Here is a 19,280-nt window from a genome sequence, read left to right on the forward strand (position 1 = left end):
AATAATGGCTTCTCCGTGCCACTTAAGTTAAAGCCTTTATTGCTTGGTGGGTTTTTGTTTTTGTTTTTTTTAATTTTACCATGGAAACCTCTCTATACCAAATGCCTGCAAAATCCTAACCATAACAATAACGCTCACAGGCTTGCTTTTGTCACTTTTCATTCTTTGTAATCTCCTCTTCCAATCCCATCCCCTCCTTTATTGAATGACATTGACTGAACAGAGCTGAAATTCAATTTGTCATTTATGTAAAGGGAAATTGGAGAAGAAGAGGTCTTTTTTGTTTGCTAAGGCTCACATTCAGGTTCACAAGGCAGTACTAAACCTCAAAGCAAACGAGGGAGCTATGGTTCTTTAAAGATACTAATGGTAAGGGCAGGTAAATAGGAAACAACTGAGCCAACTATTTTTAGAAACAGGCCCAGGTAACCACATGCCTCCTCTGTGTGCACAATTCTATGCATGGAGCATCAAATCAGCTGCTTGTGTAAGTGACTGGTCACAAGTGCCAGAGGTCAGCTGTGTGTGCTATCGTGGAACTGCATAAGCGAGTCTGCTGCACAAGCACTCTTACCCTTCCAGAAAATACATGCTTTTAAATTTAGCAGGGTTAGAGAGAGTGGTGCCAGTCCAGACCCTCCTAGATGCAGGACCATGTCATTGCTCCATTGCTGAATCCCTTTATGTTTAGGTTTTGCAGCTCCCCTGACCCTTCACTTCTCTCCTAACATGCCCTTCTGCAAAGAAAACAAAGCAATGTTGCCATCTGTACTTGTACCTTCATTGTAGGGACAGAGATGGTCGCATCTGCATTGCTTTCAGCATCCTTTTTTTCTTCCTCAATACTCATATCTTCTGGCACAATGAAGGCAAAGTGTTTGAGAGCTTCTCCTGCCACAGGGGCCGCCCGTCTCTCCGGGTAGGAAATCACAGAGAAAAAGGCAGTAGGAGGAATCGGTGGCCCTGAGGGACCCAGCCCCAAGCCATCTAGGATCTAAGCCATGAGAAAGTCTTTTATTAATGTCTGTCATCAATCTCAAACTCTTTCTTCCAAAAAACCAGTATGGGAGTACTAAATTGCTGTAAAGGGGACTGTAATGAGAAATGACTTCTTTCATTGCAGAAATACAGGAAAAAATCCTGAGAAAGCTCTTCTGGGAGGACTAAGAGAAAAAAATCCTTCCCATAGTAAGGTAGCTGGGAAAAGTCACAGGCAACAACGTTTCTGTAATCTGCCCTGCTTTTGTGCCAAGTGTACTATTTTTGTGCTATTGGTTAATTCTTTCTGAAAGAAGCATACAGGACACAAGGACAGAAAACAGGGTAGGAGAGAACATACAGAGATGAACATAAGGAAAATAATGACAGGAAAGTAAAAAAAGGAGGAATAGTGGGGAATGAAAATGAAAAAGGAACAGTAAAGATTGGAATACTAATAATGTTCCTATGATCCTATGACATCACCAAAGATGTAGCTGAGGAGTTCAGACTGCTCCCAGGCATCACTGCCATTGGGCAGAGTGGGAAACAGAGGCAGAGTAAAGTTAAATGATTTGCTATGTTCTCAACTATGCAAGGAGCTGAGACCCCGCTCCTCCCAATCAGATTCTCCTGGGGGTACTAGAATTTTTTAAGTCTGGGTCTGCAGCTGCAGCACCTGGCGGCCAAAGTCTGGGTGTTACAGCTGTGCATGGCTAAGGGTGAGATCATGTTCCAGAACCCACTACTACCTGCTGTCTCTCTTCACATGAAACAAATTTACCTGCTCTATTTCAGGTAACCTGCCACTCTCTAGGATCCTCTTCCCACTGGATTCCTCAGAGCTCAGCACCTGGAACTCCAGGCATGGCACCCCCACATCCTTCTTTCCTTCCTGGTCTTTGTCTGCTCCTTCCACTACTTCCTTCTCCAGCCCAAACACCCTGGAGTCTTCTAGGGCTTTTAGCTTTTCCAGCCGCTCCTTCTCTGCTCTCTCCTTCTCCAGCCGCTCCTTCTCTGCTCTCTCCTTTTCCAGTCGTTCCTGACGCTCCCTTTCCCTGTCCTTGCGGCCCTTCCGACCTGATGGTGCCTGACGCTGATCTTCTGCTTCATGCTGAGTCTCATCAAGATTTGGGGGTGGCAGCAGAATGCCTTGTGCCCGGTCCCAGAGCAGCAAAATCTGGGTAATGTCCTTCTGTGCAGCATCATAGACCTTAAACCTCTGGGCCAAACTCTTTTCACTGTCACTCAGCACCTCTTTTTCCATTTCCTCCTGTTCTGGGATGGGAGGAGGCAGTGTCCCTGGCAGGACTACCTCCTGTAGAGTGAGTTTGCTCCTCTTTTTCTTCTCCTCCTTGTCATTTGAAACAGAATCAGGACGATCTTTCGTGGACACTTTCCTTTCTACTCCTTCATTCAGCCTGAAGTCTGATTTATTGGTAGTGGACTGAGCAGCAACCTGCAAAGTCAGCATCACGGGAAAGGAGGCAAGCATGTTCATTACTAACTTAAATTCTGTAAGATTACACTTTGTATTGCTCTAGTGCTCAGAAGCCCCATTCTTGAACCTGGGAGGGAATCTCTTTCTTCCCCTTTTCTGCTACGTGTCAGGGTTTTCTTTAGGCCTTCCTCAGAGCATTAGGTGTTGGCTGCAGCCAAATCTGAGGATTTTGACTTGAGTGTGCCAATGTGCCTGCTGGGACCTGAAGCTGGAGGTTCCTGGCTAGAACGTCCTGTCCCTCTGCTCAGGGCCAGATAGATCACCATATATAGAGTCAGGAAGAAATTTTACCTCATGGTCAGATTGGTACGAACCGTGGGGGGTTTTGCCTTCCTCTGTAGTGGGGGGCATGGCCCTCTACCTGGCATCTCTTGAGTGTGTATTAACAACTTTTTACAGAAGCAGGATATTGGCTGCCATGATCCCCCTGATTTATCTATGGCAGGTTCAGATGTTATGTCTTGTGTTGCACCAGAGTTGATGGTAATTTTACTAAGAGGTTATATTATGGATTTGTATAGGATATTTTGGTTAGGGATGATCCTGTCTCAGGGAGGGGCTTGGATTAAATGACCTATGGAGGCCCCTTCTAGCCCTACTTCTCTATGATTTCTGTGTGCCTCATGGTGTCAAATACTAAACAAAACCACAGAATCCCATCCCCAAAGACTTACAATTTAGTTCACTTAATATAGAAATTTCCCACAACAAGGGCGCGAGAGTGCCCTGCATGACATCCCCTGCCAAATTAGTCCTTACATGGGGAAATTACTTCTTTCTCCAGTTTTCATGATCATGTGAAAGCAATGAGGCTGACAGTCTGGACAAGATCAGCCCTATGACAAACCATCCTCTCTTCTAGATCAGGATTAATATACTTTGATACAAAAATGCCAAAGTGCTAAACATTAAATGTCCTGAGTGCTAAATGTACAGCACAGGCCTGAGTTATTTTCCACTGCTACTTCAGCCAGCCAATCCTGGATCAGGCTCCAGATCTCCCCTTATTTTAGAAATGAACAATACCTCTGCATTAGGTCTGAATCTTCCTGCAGCACTCAAAAATGCTGACTTCAGCAGGCTCAGGGCATTAGTAGGGAAGGTGATGTGGGACCAGGGACAGAAGGTGAATGGGGTGCACAAAGAGTGGTTGTTCCTCAAGGACATGATCCTTGAAGCACAAAAGAAAATTGTTCCCATGAAGATGAAAGGTAGCAGAAGGGCTGGTAAGCCCTCCTGGCTCAATAGAGACATTGCAGTCCTCTTGAAAAAGAAAAAAAGAGGTGTACACACAGTGGAAGCTAGGGACAGTCCTCAAGAAGGACTATACAACAGTGGTTCACACTTGTAGGGAAATTATTAGGAAAGCTAAGGCAGCAACTGAGTTTAAGTTAGCCAAGGGAATCAAGGACAATAAGAAGTCCTTCTTTAGGTATGTAGGGAGCAGAAGGAAAATAAATGGAAGTGAGGGGTCCCTGATTAACACCTTGGGATAGCTGGTAATGGACACTCAGGAAAAAAGTGAACTCCTGAATGACCACTTTGCTTCAGTATTTCACCGGACCAAGGGGAAAGACAAGCGAGATAAGGATCACAGGTGGCACTGTGAGAATGATAGCCTTCTCACTGTGGATGCTGATCTGGTGCAAAACCAGCTAGAAAAGCTAGACATTTATAAGTCAGCAGGACTAGATGAACTTCACCCAAGAGTGCTGAAAGAGCTGGCTGAGGTCATTGTGGAACCCCTGGCAAAGCTCTTTCAGAATTTGTGGTGCACAGAGAAGATCCCTGAGGACTGGCAGAGGGTCAACATTGTGCCCATCTTCAAGAAGGGGAAGAGGGAGGACCTGGGCAACTACAAGCCAATCAGCCTAACCTCCATCCCAGGGAAAATCCTGGAAAAACTCATTAAAGAATCTATGTGTGATACATTAATTGAGGGTAAGATTCTGAATGACAGCCAGCACGGCTTTGTTGTGGGTAGGTCTTGTCTTACCAACCTCATCTCCTTCCAGAAACAGGTCTCTTGCCACCTGGACATGGGAGAGAAGGTTGACATTATATACCTAGACTTCCAAAAGGCTTTTTATCTACTATCCCACGATATCCGTGTGGAAAAAATGGAAGATTGTGGGCTCAGCTGCTCAACAGTTCAGTGGGTGGAAAACTGGTTGCATGGTAGGACCCAGAGAGTTCTCATGAATGGATCTGTGTTGTCCTGGCAAGAAATGGCCAGTGGTGTCCCTCCCTCAGGGGTCCATGCTTGGGCCGGTGCTTTTCAACATCTTTATCAGTGATTTGGATGTGGGGGTGAAAAGCTTGCTGGCCAGGTTTGTGGGCAACATTAAGTTATGGGGGAGTGTGGCCATGCCTGAAGATAGGCTGCAGATACAGGTGGACCTGGACAGGCTGGAGAGTTGGGCAGACTGGACCCAAAGGAAGTTCAACACTCAGAAATGTAAGGTGCTCCGTCTGGGGGCAAACAATCCCCAACATACCTACAGGCTTGGTGGCGACAATTTGACTTGCATCACAGCTGAAAGGGACCTAGGGGTATTGACTGACCATCCTATGAACATAAGCTGGCAGTGCGATGCTGTGGCTATCAGGGCAAACAACATGCTGGCATGCATTAACCATTGCATCTCATGCAAAACTAAGGGAGTGATACTCCCACTGTATTCTACATTGGTGAGACCACAGTTGGACTACTGTGTCCAGTTCTGGGTGCCACACTTCAAGAAGGCTATGGAAAAACTTGAGAGGGTCCAGAGAAGAGCCACTTGGATGATCAGGAACTTGCAAGACAAGCCATACAAGGAGAGGCTGAGGGACTTGGGCCTCTTTAGCCTACAGAAGAAAAGGCTGAGAGGGGACTTGGTAATGGCTTACCACTACATCTCAGGAGTACATCAAGAACTTGGTGAACAACTGGTCACCAGGGTGCCCCTGGGGAAGACCAGGAGCAATGGATACAAACTCCTGGAAAGTTGCTTCAGGCTCAATTCCAGGAAAAATTCCTTCACAGTCAGGGTGTCCAGACTGTGCAATAAACTCCCTCCAGTGGTGGTGCAGTCACCTACCCTGGAAATCTTCAAAAGGAGATTGGACAGTCACCTCACTGGGGTCACTTGACCCCAGTTGTCTTTTCCTGCCTAGTGCAGTGGGGCTGGACCCGATAATCTACCAGGTCCCTTCCAGCCCCTAACAAGCTATGAACAGTACCTCTGCATCAGGTTTGAATCTTCCAGCAGCACTAGCTGTGGTGGTTTTCTTTTCTTCCTAGAAGCTGGTTCTTTCAGAATACAAATTAATTAAATAATTTTATTAATGTAGATGAGTCTATTGCATCAGCTCAGCTACTGCCCATGAGCAAAACAATAAGAACACTGATACAAATGTTAACTGAAATCCTAAACAGCTCTCACAAACTGAAAGAGAAACTCAGCCTGCCTGAATAGCTACAAATCTTTAGAGGCTCATTTTCAGAGGTGATCAGCAGCTATGAAATCAACAAGAGGTCTAGGTGCCCAGCATCTCTGATTACTACTGTAAGTCTAGCCCTGAATGTAAAATGAGTTAGGTGCAATCAAGACCATTGGGGAAAAAAATCCCAGATTGGGTAGTTGTCCAATGAGAATATCCTGTTTCCAACCCAAAAAATGGTGACAGTCCACACATTTGTATATGAGCATACTAGATGTCAAGTGGTAAAATGGAGAGAGATGCCAATTAACATACCAGGACCTAAAAACCTGTTCAAACTCCTGGGTCAAAACTGACATATGGAACTGCACCTAGAGAAGAAATGGAAGCCAGGACAATCTCTGGAGAACCCTTGTTACATGGTCTGATTAGGAAATGCCACTGAGTGTGTAAACAGCAGGACTGAAGTTTCCCAGGAGACAGTCCTGTTTATTGTTCATTCCCAGCTACTGGTCCCTGGGAACAGCAATATCTGAGTGACCGAACTTCAAGTTGCTGTGGTGCTCAGTTGTTCCAGTGATGGGAACAATGCAGCAGATAAGGTCCATGAGGTAGAGGTAAGGATCTTTGTTAATGTAGCTGTGTACCTGCTTGCTTCCAAGCTGGCTTTTCTTTCCTGAGGGCTCATCTTTTTCTTTGCTTATCTCCCTCTTCCATCGCTTGCTCTTCTTCTTCATCTCTTCCTCCTCTCGCAGGCGCTCAAGCTCTTGTTGCTGCCTCTTTTCCTCAAGTTCTCGAGCCAGCTTCTCCATCTCCCTTTAACAGAGCAGACAGAAAATGTATAGTAAGACGGCCTTTGTACACACAACAAAATTGGCCTTTAAAGCGGCTTAATTGTCCTTCTGTGCTGCTTTAATGATGTTATTATTTACATGCTTGGTGGCATATTCCGCTTTAATGGCATTGCTGTTTACACACTCAGTAGCGTATTCTGCTTTAAATAACTTTGTTACATAGCAAGGTAAAACCCATCTGAGGTGTTTTAGTTCGCTACATAACAAAGTGCAATGGTGCACAGGGCACTGAAAGCCAATGTGCTCGGGGAAGCTTGGGCTTGGTGGGCTTCCAGAACCCCATGTACTGTCCCCACCACCTTCTCATACCACCAGCACACCCAGCCATCTTTCCGTCACCTTACCACTATGCCCCAGGGGCAAACTAGTTGTTCTCAGGCAGTCCCAGGAGGCAGGGATGGTGCACGGGGTACTGGAGCTTGTCTGCCTCTCCCACGCCCGGGAGGGGCAGGGGGTGGGCGACGATCTGTCAGTGGGCTGAGCATTTCCTGAGCTGCAGGGGACCCCGGTGCTTCCCTCTGTGGTGGTGGTGCCCCCCAGACAGCACCTGCCTGCTGGCACCTGGCCTGGGTGGTCCCAGGGGGGGGGGATGTGCCACCATCGTGGAGAGAAGCTCCGGGCCCTGCACAGCTCAGGCAGGCTCCGGGAGAAAAAACGAAAAAGAAAAAAGATCAGGCTCCTTGCCGCTTTTCTTTTTAATTCAGTTGAGTTTGTCTGCATGAGCTGGCACTGGGTTGCACAGCCCCTGAGCTGCATGGGGCCTGGTGCTTCCCTCTGCGGTGGCAGCACCCCCTGGGACTGCCTGGGCCAGATGCCACCTGGGGGGCACTGCCACTGCCCACACAGCTCAGGGACCACTCGGCCCACCGGCAGCTTGCCTTCCCCCCTCTCCCCTCCTCGCTGCAGGAGATGCAAGTAGGATCTAAGGTTCGGGCCCCCTAACCCTTGTGTACATGAGATGGGGCTTTAGTTCAGTTTAGTTCTCCCTAAATTGAAATGGTGGGTTTTTCAAAGCCCACCGTTTCAGTTTAGGGAGAACTAAACTGAACTAAACCCCTGCCACATGTACAAGAACCCATAGGCTCTAAAGTGTCTATCACCCTGGGAAATGTGTGCTTTTCAGCAAGAGTCTGGTCTTGTGGACCCAATCCACTGACTCCAAGGCTGGAAGCGACTATCAGATGATCCAGGCTGACTTATTCTAAGCATGTATTTGAAGCCAGAGTAACAGAGCTGTTCAGGCTAGAGTTAAGCACATGCCTAAGCTCTCTCTTGAACATGAATTCTTTCCTGAAATGAAATCTAATTTTCCATTTTGCACACCCTAGGCTATCATTAGCTCTTCTGGCTCATGCCACTAAAGAGAAGTTGATGAAACTGGAATTGCAAAAATAGCACTGTAAGAACTTAACCTAGTTTGAGGATAACATCTCAGTTAAGCCATTATAGTTCATATGCAGGCTTGCAAAGACATAAGATCTCTCTGTGCCTCAAGGACAATTATCACTGAATTTTCATTGTAGTCTTTAGTTCAGCATTATTAAAATATGGTAGTGATGATGAGGACACCTAGCTCTGCCTAATCTGTTTCTTCAGTGGATCTCAGCAGTACCTTACAGTATAATGAGACCTGTTCTACCACTGAGGAGATGGTACTGATGCACAGTGAGGTGAAAACCAAGGTTACCTAGAAATCCAGTAACAGCTGGGTAGAAACCTAGGTGTCCTGAGACCCTGGCTACAACTGGAGAAAGCAGAGGGCCCTTTGAGCAATACTGGTTTCCTCTGGTATGAGAGCAGAGTCTCTGTACCTCACTCTTGGGAGCTATAGCTCTTGCATTATGACCCAAAAAGAGAAACTGAAGTTCCCACTGCCACTTGTGATGGATACTTGCTCCTCACAGCTTACACATCAGAACAAAGACTCCTGTTTCATTGGACCCACAAGCCAACTGTAAAATGGGTTATTCCCAGTGTCACAGCACAGGGCAATGTTAACAGAAAAGGAACAGAGGGCATGTACCAAAAGATCCTCCCTGGAGATGGGGCAGTAAAGAAGTCCTGTTCTAGGAAGCTAAGCTACTTTGAAGCCATTGAGAAAAAGTTCACAAACCTCCTTTTCCGCTCCCGTAGGGCCTGAAGCAATTCATTATCAAACTGAATTTTCTGTTCCTCAGTGAGGGCATCATATTCTTCCTCATCCATCTCCTGGAGACGAGCCTTTTCTCTTGCAATAGCTTCCTTCTTTTCCCATTCTTCAACACAGAGCAAAGATAGAAACAATTAACCAGCTGAAACTATAGTTTAGTGTGCAGGATAGACTGAGAGGATCTAAGTTTCTTCTCTGGTAGTAGCTTGTACTCCAGCTAGAGTCCCTAAGAACATGTATCCCTAAAGTTTGAATCCTACAGCATTTACCTTATTACACTACATACATTATGAAATTCAATCCCAGAGCCATCATGGGAGCTACAGATATCAATGCTGGGAAAGGTAGCAGGTTGCTGACATTGTGATGCAAATGAGATATCCAATGAGATGCCGCCCCACCAGGAACACTCTGACTTCCTGTATTTTCACTGAAGAATCAGAATTTTCCGTTTTAAATATTTTTGTGTCTATTCTCAACACAATTTTCCCAGAAAGGGGAAAGCAAAAAGTGTTGTGACCAGATCTACTAGAGATGCCAAAACTGACACATGGATGTATGTGTGAGAGCACATCCTTCTTACCTTCCTGCTCTATCTTGGCCTTCTCCCTGGCTTTCATGGCAACATAATCCTGGAACAGGTTCACGAAGAAGATGTACCGCCGGTTGTTGATAGCTTTGAGTAAGCAGAGGAGAGCAGAAGACATACTACGTGTGAAGAGAGTCTCGAGTCCATCAAATACCACACCCCGATAGCAGTCACTCAGCTGTGAATAAAGATCAAAAGGGCAATTAAACTAAATATAAGACATAGAGACACAGTATCCTCATTTGGTAAAAAGATCTGCTCTGATGTGAAAGCACATTAGCAGGCATCATCACTGGCACATCTTCTAAATTAGTTATTTCATACTCCTGCTGGAGACCATGTGGTGTACCTTGATTTTAGCAAGGCTTTTGGTACCATCTCCCACATCATTCTCACAGGCAAACTAGGGAATTATGGGCTGGATGAGTAGACTGTAAGGTGGACAGAAAACTGGCTGGAGCATCAGGCTCAGAGAATAGTAATCAATGGCTCAATGTCTAGCTGGCAGCAGGTATCAAGTGGCATCCCCCAGGGAGTTGGTCCTGGGGCTGGTTTTGTTCAATGTCTTCATCAGTGACCTGGAAGATGGCATACAGAGCAGCCTCAGCAAGTCTGCATATGAGACGAAGCTGGGGGTAGTAGTAGATACATTGGAGGGTAGGGCTAGGATCCAGAGGGACCTAGATAAATTGGAGGATTGGGCCAAAATGAATCTCATGAGGTTCAGCAAGGACATGGGCAAAATTCTGCACTTAGGAGGGAACAATGCCATGTACCAGTACAGACTGGGGTCTGACTGGCTGGGCAGCAGCTCTGCAGAAAAAGACCTTGGGGTTACCGTAGATAATAAGTTGAATATGAGCCAACAGTGTGCCCTAGTTGCCAAGAAAGCTAACAGCATACTGGATTGCATTGGTAGGTGTGTTGCCAGTAGGTCAAGGGAAGTAATTATTCTCCTCTATTCAACACTAGTGAGGTCACATCTGGAGTACTGTGTTCAGTTTTTGGCCCCTCACTACAGAAAGGATGTGGACAAATTGGAGAGAGTCTAGCGGAAGGCAACAAAAATGGTGAGGGGGCCGGGGAACATGACTTATGAGGAAAGACTGGGGGGACTGAGTTTATTTAGTTTAGACAAGAGGAGACTGAGAGGAGACTTAATAGCAGTCTTCAACTACCTGAAGGGGGTTTTGAAAGTGGATAGAACTAGACTGTTCTCAGTGGTGGCAGATGACAGAACAAGGAGCAATGGTCTCAAGTTGCAGCAAAGGAAGTTTAAGTTAGATATTAGGAAGAATTTTCTCACTAGAAGGGTAGTAAAACACTGGAACAGGTTACCCAGAGAGGTGGTGGGAGCTTCATCCTTGGGAGTTTTCAAAACCCAGCTAGACAAAGCTTTGGGTGAGATGATCTAGTCGGGGCTGGTCCTACTTTGAGCAGGGTGTTGGATTAGATGACCTCCTGAGGTCCCTTACAACCCTTACTTCCTATGATTTAAGCTTACCTTGGAAATAACCCATTCTCTTTCTCTCCCCCAAATACAACAGAATCCTGACCAACATTTACCCCTTGCCCAGAGAAAGGCCTGACACACCTGCATCCTTTCCGAGAGGATCTCCACCAGTAAGTCATCAGGAAGTATACAGCTCATCAGGCCAACCTCTCCTGCTACACTGGCACTGATGCTGAGCCGTCGCTGGATAGGAGCACTGGGAACTGGGCTGGAGGGAACCTGCAGTGTTCACCACCACAGAAGGAAAAGAAGCTTCAGAAAAACCATGCAAACTAAGCAGTGGTGTTATCATGTGGGCCAATGTTCATGGGCAGGCTGTCTTGGGGGGAGGGGGAGGGGCCAATTGGGGCGACTGCCCCAGGCCCTGTGCTTCGGAGGGCCCTAGAGAGCCAGGCGGAGCAGCTGCAGTGACTCTGAGCTGCCAACAGCTTCATGTCTGGCCGCTTGGCACCCACTCCCCTGCTGCCGAATCTACCACCGGCTTCCTTGCATCTGCGGGCAGGGCCCCACACAGGCTAATTTGCCCTTGGCCCTGCACCCTGCTTGGGTTGTCTCTGTTCACAGGGGAGCTGAACAAGACCAACAGACTTATTTTCATTGGTGAATGCAAAGGACTCAATCTCCAGAGAAGAAAGCCCAGTGCAATAACCCACTGAGCCAGCACAGCTCTGAGGCAGACTTCTCAGTTTCTCCAACACTGTTAGGAAATGATTGAAAAATCCTTTATTCACTGATGCGGATAGCTTGTTACCTGTGATCCTGTTTGATCTGACTGGTGCTGCTGCTGCTGCTGCTGCTGCTGCTGCTTCTGTGACAGAGATGCATGGCCTTCGGACCTCCCCCTCCCTGTTGCTGTACTTCCCCTATAGCCCCGGGAGGTAACAGACTGTGGCCCAGTTTTACTCTCGGAGCTCTGCTGACTACCCTCGGAAGTGTGCTTGGCCAAAGCCTCAATGCTCAGTCTTGTGCTCAGAGGTGCTGGCACTCCAGAGAGCTCAGTCGACTGACCTGCTAGGATGAAAGACTAGTTCAGCTCCTTGAGGAATAACTCACCACAAACCTGCACAAGAACATCTGCAATGATTACCACTCCTCAAATGTGCAGGAGCCATATGCAAACCCAGTGTGAAGAGGCACTTCATCCAAGTCACCCAAGTTGAGTCTAGTTATATGTTGCTTTGCCTGTCTGCCCACACCAGCTAGTGGAGCTAAGCAAACACATGGAGGAGCATGATGCACCCTCCTGAGGGTGATATCTCCCCCAGCAGAGGATGTACCATCCTCTATATCCTCAAGCACTCCAAGAGGGTTAGGTCCATCAAGCACAAGCTTATTATTAGTATCAGGAAAGGCAACTTGACCATGAAGAAGAAACATCCTTGCCTGAATTTATTTTACTATCAAGCCATAGTATAATGCAGGATGCTGCACTATAAAACCAGAAACTTTTGGTGCTCATATACTATAGTGGGGCACAAAGTAATGAAGGTCCATACCAAGTAAGTTAGGAGAGTAAATTAAGAGAGTACATTTTGTCAACCTTGTGTGGGACCAGGAATCAATAGCCAGCACTGCTTATTATCTGGCCAGAGGGCTGGAGAGCTGAAAGGCACTTCCAAACCAATGCATCTTCCTCCTGCCCCTCTCACACTACAAGGAGCAGAATATATTCCAGCAAGGGGCAAAACAGGGCTAGAGGCAGATCCAGAGGTCGAACAGCAGCATGGCTTCACTCCTTCTTTGGCTGTGCCCCACATGTGCAATGAGCTTTCAGCCTACTGGCACTCCAATGTAGCTCCTGCTAGGAGCTCCCCACTGGTCAGTGTGGGCTCCATTCAGAGTTCCTCCTTTCAAGCAGCTGTGGAGCCTGCTGCTCTTTGCTCTTCTCTGCCCTCCTCCTTTCCTGCCACTGAATTCAGATGCAGGGGAAAGGAGGGGAGCAGCAGCCAGTGACCCCATGCCAGTGAGCTCAGAGCTCACAGCACATGTGGAGCTCCATCGAGAGCTGGTGGGAACTCACTGGCATCCAGGATCACAGACAGGGGCTGCAGCTACAGCCCCTTTCACTGTGTGGCACATTTGTAATGAGCTCTCTTCACTGAGCATGTGCTCTACTGCTGAAGGGGACATGACATCCCCTCATCAAAATCCTGGATCTGCCCATGAATGGAGTTACCTATTTCACTGAAATAAACCAGTCATCCTTCTGTATTAAAAAGCAAGGGATGGAGCCCAACACCTAAGAAGAAGGACATAGGTGGACCCTTTCAAAAGCACAGAGAGCCCATAACAGATTAGTGCCTATGAAGCTGATACAGCTTATGATGCATTTGTGCTGTGGGTAAACTCATGGCTTTTTTTCCAGAGATGTCAACCCAGCACCTTACACCAGCCCCAATTCTTTCACTTTGAAGGACAGTTTTCAAGCAGCACTTTTCACTCAGTGTACATCCAGCTCCCTGCACTAAGCAGGAAAGATAACTGGGGTAACCTGACCCTCAGTTATCCTTCCAGCTTGGTGCAGGGGGCTGGACCCAATGATCTTTGGAGGTCTCTTCTGGCCTTACAATCTATGAATCTATTAATCCTGCACCCTTCCCCCCGCAATGACAGCTCTGAAGGCTCAGAAGCTGAGTAAAGCAAAACACACTTGCTAGATGCACCACAGTTTTGACAGATACAAGTTACAGGGTAATTCCAATCAAATAAATGGAATTGGGTTCATTCTTAGTGAAGGCTTCATCCTGGAGATGAAAAGAATCAATGACAGATTGATGGCAGTGAAACTTTAAATAGAAGGGAAAGTAATTCACATCATCAATGCATATTATTCACAGGTGGGCTGCAACCAAGCAAAAATAAATATAACATTATAACTACATTAGATGCATCTATAGAAGCTCTTCTATTTAATGAAAGGCTTGTCTGAGGAACAGATATGAACACACCTTGATAAATACTGCAGAAAAATTATAAAGATCACAGGGGTTACAAATATGGACAAAAGAATGAGGAAGGAGACAATTTGTTTGGGTATGCAAAGACCTGTAGTCTGCCATTGATAAACATGCTTTTCAAGAAAAAGGATGAATGCTTAACCATTAACAAAAGTTAAATTGGCTTCATAATGACTAAAGTGATAAAGGAAGTAGAAGATTGTAAAGTGATTCTCAGTGTGAGCATAATGGCCAAACATGGTGTCCTAACTGCTGATCTGGGTTATTACCCTGGGAAACAGTAAGTTAGAAAGAGAACATAAGGGAAAGATTAAGTGGTGGCAGCTAGATCATGGCAATAAACCAGCACAGCATAACAAAGTCAATTTACAGTCTTATGACTATGAAGAGGCTGTGGTAAATATGCTTTGGGATGAAGGCAAGTAGGTTACTTTACACTTGCTAAGAAAGTGTTGGGTAAAACCAAAAAAATAAAGAGAACTAAACAAGAAATACGTTGGTAGAATAGTAAGGTCCAGAAAATGGCCAAAGATGAGAAAGGAGTACTCAGTAAAGCACAAAAATCAGAAAAGGATGTATGTAACAGGGCGCCAGTCCTGAGCCCTGTTATGGTTTGGGCTTGCCAGTCAGACCAAAGGCTGTCTTGAGACTTACCTCGGGGCCCCAGGGGAAGGCTGTCCCATTATGGGCAACAAATTTAAGAAAATTAAGACTTAAACAAAGAAAAGGGGTCCTGACCCAAAGGCAGGAAGAGATGAGGATACCTGACAACAGACTCCCTTTGGAGGGCCAAAGAAGATGAGCCCAGACTGGGGAACATGGGTGGAACTGTTAAGACTGTAACCAAGACCCATCTGGGAGTAGAAAGGTGCAGGCTATAGGGGAGAAGGAGCCCGGTGAAGAAAAATATTGCCCTCACAGCATACCACTGATCATGACTAGTACCTCACCTCCCTTTTCTCTTTTCTAATTGTTTGAACATCAAGGCATGACAGATAAGTAGCAAGGGAAACTCTGAAGTGAGGAGAGTGAGTGAGTGAGTGAGATGTCCTCAGGACATGTTCTCTTACAATGTGAACAAGTAGTTTATACCATTGTTGCCTGATCTATCAAGCCTTGTGAGCCAAAACAGTGGTGCAGGGCTGGTCCACAGCCAGATGTAGCTTGTGAGGTCAGTCTGTGGCTGGATCTGGCATGTGGGGCCAGCCCTGGATACTGGGTCAGACCCACACATTGACCCCACATACCTAATTGGCCCTGGGAGCAGGATCACACCTGTGGACTGGCCCCATACCCCGGACCATGCCATGGACCAGCTCCAATATGCTAAATCTGCTCAATAATAGAGCAGTGCAGAGAAAGTGGTTTTAAGATACCAGCTGCCTTTGACTTAGGATAAAGCTGAAGAAGAAAGGAAGGAAAGCCTAGGTGTGAAGACACAAGAGAGACAGAGATTGTAATTGCCACAATCTATGTTAGACTATAAGCAGGAACTGCGTTACGGGGGGTTCTATGTGTCTAATCCCTGATTTTCTTTTTGATTTCAAGGCTCCAAACCCATAACTGTGTTCAACCCTCTCAACTACAGGTAGGAATGTAGCTGAAAATAAAGATTATTTGATACTCCTGCTTCCACCATCTATAAAGTTCTTCTTGGTTATTCATACACAGGCTTGGTACCTCATACAAAGCTCTCTTCATGCATCTCTAAGTATTTCATAGGCCTCCATGGGTCACTGAAGAATTTTTTATAACAATGCGAAGAAAATGAAGGAATGACAGGGCTGTATTACTGAAATGGGATAGTGGTTGTGTCCGCCATTTTTCTGTGCGGCACAGCTGTCCAGCCTTTATGCTCTTGATGTTTGGATTGCTTACCAGCCTCCTCTGCCTCCCGCTGTGCCTGCTCTATGGTGGCCTTGATACACAGCTCCCTTGCGCGAAGCCCTGCTGAACTGCTCCTGTCTGAGATGGCTTCCATTACCACAGAGTCAACGGACAAGCAGGCAGTGCTGTAGTGTTTGGCCAGGGTGACAGCTGTAGAAGTCTTTCCTTTAAAGAAAGAAATGCTTCTTTGATGACACTTACTCACACAAGTGCATCTTCATGTAGGAACTTCATATTATGAATAAGTGCTTTGAAATGCTCTTCTGCAGGATTTGCTACCTGTGTAAACAGTGCCCCCAAGTGACTGTCACTTGAACAAGAACTAGCAGGTTCCTCTGGTGTGATGGGCCCTATGGCCCTGAGTCTATTCTCCCTCGCACTGGTTATGTGGATAGGGAGGACTTTGACTAACTAACTTCAATGGAGTTATGCCACGAACGGGGCCAGGGCAGCAAACTATGACCTAATTAAATGAAAATGCCATTGATATTTCTGGCCCAAATTCAACTGTGATGTAAACAGCAGCTCAAGATACATACTGAAGCAAGGCAGATAAGAAACCAATGCTGCTTGAAAAGTGATGGAACTTTCATCAATCTGGTACTCAGCAGGTATGCAAACATAATGTAAAATACAAACTGTGGGAAAGATGGATGGGGAGGCTGTGTTCTGAAGAAAGGGGGCAACAGCCCTTTCATCTTTATGCCCTTCTATTCCTTGCTTTTTCTCCTAGAAATGCAACTAATTCCTTTCTTAGCATACAGGTTTGCTAAATCAGCATGCTACCATTTACAACTTGCGTCTGATGAATTAACACTAGGTGACTTATTTTCCAAACCTATCACATCATCATGAAAAAGGTTACAATGTGTTTTCACCAAATTAATGCTAATACAAACAGGTATAAGGATTTGAATATTCCCCTTTTTAAACGAAAAAAAAACTGCATGTAGGCATACTCTCTCTGCTCATTTTCAAGAGATATGGCCCTACAGCTCCATTGTTTTAATGAGCTATGTCTGCAGCTCCTCACAGGTTATACAACAGGTTCTGTACGTCTTACCTTCAGCAGAAGCAGCGTCCTACACAATTTGTATCACTGTCTTTCTAGGTGCTGACTAACATCAAATCCTAAGCAGTCAATCCTGGCTAGAAACTTCCTTTTCCCTAGAAACGTGCACTCTGATTTCTATCACAGATACTAGTGTCGATCAGGACTATATTAACATTAGTGGAGTTATGCTGATGTAAAATAGGTGCGAGAAGAGAACTGGGCTGAGAGGCCTAACATTTGATCTCAGACTAGGACTAGTAATAAGTCTTCTGTCCTGCTATCACCAGCTGGAAGGCCAATTTTCCACATAGCTCCAAGCTGCCTGAAGAAGACAATCATAAAATATAAGAAATGTACCACTGCCTTCATTTCTACTCCCTCATCCTGTCTCCTTGTGGTTAGAAAATGGTCCTTCAGGAAGGGAACAGTTTGTGTACCTGTAAGAGGAGCTCCATGGACTATAATGACAATGCCTCTGCGGTTCCTGGCTGCACGGCCTTCTGGAGAGATATCAATGCCAAGGTGGCGAGCTATGGCTCTGGATACCGGATTATTGTCTAATTCTCCCACTGCCCTTTGGCAGCTGCCATCAATGCTTTGCCAATTCTCTGTAGCAAAGAAACAGAGGTTAAAAATATCCCTCCCATTTCCCAGTGGCTCGGATCTTGCCTCCTCAGTCCCTGACAGCGCACCCAAATATCTGGGAAATTCCTTGTGGAAAGGAGATCCAGCAAATTAGGAAATTCCAGTGGGACTAGAGCTACATGGTAGCTGATCAGGCAGGCCAGTCTGGGACAAGTACCTAAGCAGGCACATCTGCAGTGAGCCACCAGATAAGTAACTCTGCCCTGGTTTAGGAGCAGTGATCAATGAGCATCCTGATTGGCTTCTGAGAGGGCTGTCTAGCATTGGACTTAGCTGGGGCACAGGTTTCCAGGCCAGTCAACAGTTTTGACTCAGTCTGCTGTGGCAAGACTCTTGATTCCTGCTATCTCTGTTTTTTCCTAGTTCCTGACCCTGGCTTCAGCTTTTCCCTGGATTCTGGCTCTAGAATTCCCTTTCAGACCTGTTTCCTGATACCTGGCTTGATTCAGTGCTTGAATTTTGCCCTGTAGATTGCTTGCCTGCCATGGTAACTTGGTTGCTGGTTTTCTGGACCCTGACCTGACCTGTGTACTGGACTTTGCCCCTGGATTTCCCTCCACACTTGGGAACTTGGCTTCTGAACTCTGACCCAGCCCCTGACCCCTGCCTTCCCTCAGGGGCCTATTATGCCCTAACCCCTATCATGCACTAAGGACTTCTATTTGTCTTCCCTAAGCACATATAATCCTGTGAACTCAGGCATTTGTGTGCTCCTATTAGAACAAAGGCTCACCAGCATGAGCATCTTGGGTGCTGGAAGTTTAGCAAACAGACTGATAGAGGAGGGAAGGAAGTTGCACTGTCTGTCATGAATACTGTCAAACACACACTCTCCCAGTTCTCTGCTCAGTAACCCCTAGAGTGCAAGCGGAAATGGCTTCACTCTCCCTATGGGGTTGATCCTAGGCAGTCTACAATGTAATGACTAGATACAACTTAACAGACAGTCTCTGCACTCCTAGAGGCAGGAACTGAAAGTGATGACCAATATGGAGGTGCGAAGCGGGCCCTATTCAATTCGGATTTGGATTTGGCCCAAATCAGGGACAGTGGTTTGATTCATTGATTCCAATCACTGTCCCCAGTTTGATTTGGCCGAACCTGAATCTGAAGATTCGATGCTGATTTGGAGAATCAGTGATTCAGACACAGACACAGCTTTAACATTTTTTTCTACATACCTTGAGGTACCAGGCACAGGCTGTGATCGCTGTGATGCTGGAGCGCATGAAGCATCCCACAGGAGTGCAAGGGGCCCTCCATGTTTTCGGCTGTGAATCTGGAAATGGACCAGAAGTACTTCTGGTTTACTTCTGGGCCTGCCAGGGAGCATGCTGGAGGGGCCTCCTGTGTTCCTGTGGGATGCTCCATCTGGCCCAGCATCGCAGCGATCACCAGCTGCCTGCTATCTAGGGGTACGTAGAAAAAATGTTTAAAGCTGTGTCTATGTTCAAATCTCTGAATCTTTCCAAATTGATTCAGAGAGTTCCAATTTGATTTGGAGAGATTACAGGGTCCTCTGATTCAATTTGGATTTGGATATTCGGCCACCAAATCAGGCCAAATCCAGATTGAATCAGGGACTGAAGCTTCACACCAGATTGAATCAGGGACTGAAGCTTCACACAGCCCTAATGACCAAGCTATTATGCTGTGAGAGCCAAACTCTGAAGTGCCTGAAGGAATCCTGCATAGCCAAATAGTCTCTAGCATGCAGCAATCCTCCT

The 19,280-nt window shown here is 46.3% G+C and overlaps 1 protein-coding gene across 2 annotated transcripts in view; it reads right to left on the reverse strand.

Annotated features, from left to right (window-relative positions):
• Positions 1-19,280, reverse strand: part of HYDIN (HYDIN, axonemal central pair apparatus protein) — a 533,466-nt gene that overhangs the window by 73,642 nt on the left and 440,544 nt on the right. Inside the window, exons 38-46 of one of the 2 annotated variants that reach the window (XM_019505831.1) lie at positions 17,346-17,516; positions 15,846-16,019; positions 11,762-12,018; positions 11,092-11,229; positions 9,492-9,675; positions 8,873-9,014; positions 6,553-6,721; positions 1,763-2,437; positions 779-994 (exon numbers count right to left, since the gene is read on the reverse strand). In XM_019505831.1, coding sequence (XP_019361376.1) covers positions 779-994; positions 1,763-2,437; positions 6,553-6,721; positions 8,873-9,014; positions 9,492-9,675; positions 11,092-11,229; positions 11,762-12,018; positions 15,846-16,019; positions 17,346-17,516 — 2,126 coding nt within the window. Of the gene's footprint in view, positions 1-778; positions 995-1,762; positions 2,438-6,552; positions 6,722-8,872; positions 9,015-9,491; positions 9,676-11,091; positions 11,230-11,761; positions 12,022-15,845; positions 16,020-17,345; positions 17,517-19,280 lie in introns of both variants that reach the window. The other variant, XM_019505830.1, reaches the window with a different exon arrangement.

The sequence above is a fragment of the Gavialis gangeticus genome, unplaced genomic scaffold (assembly GCF_001723915.1).
Source record: "Gavialis gangeticus isolate Ggan-Ray unplaced genomic scaffold, GavGan_comp1, whole genome shotgun sequence".
NCBI classification, from domain to species: domain Eukaryota; kingdom Metazoa; phylum Chordata; order Crocodylia; family Gavialidae; genus Gavialis; species Gavialis gangeticus.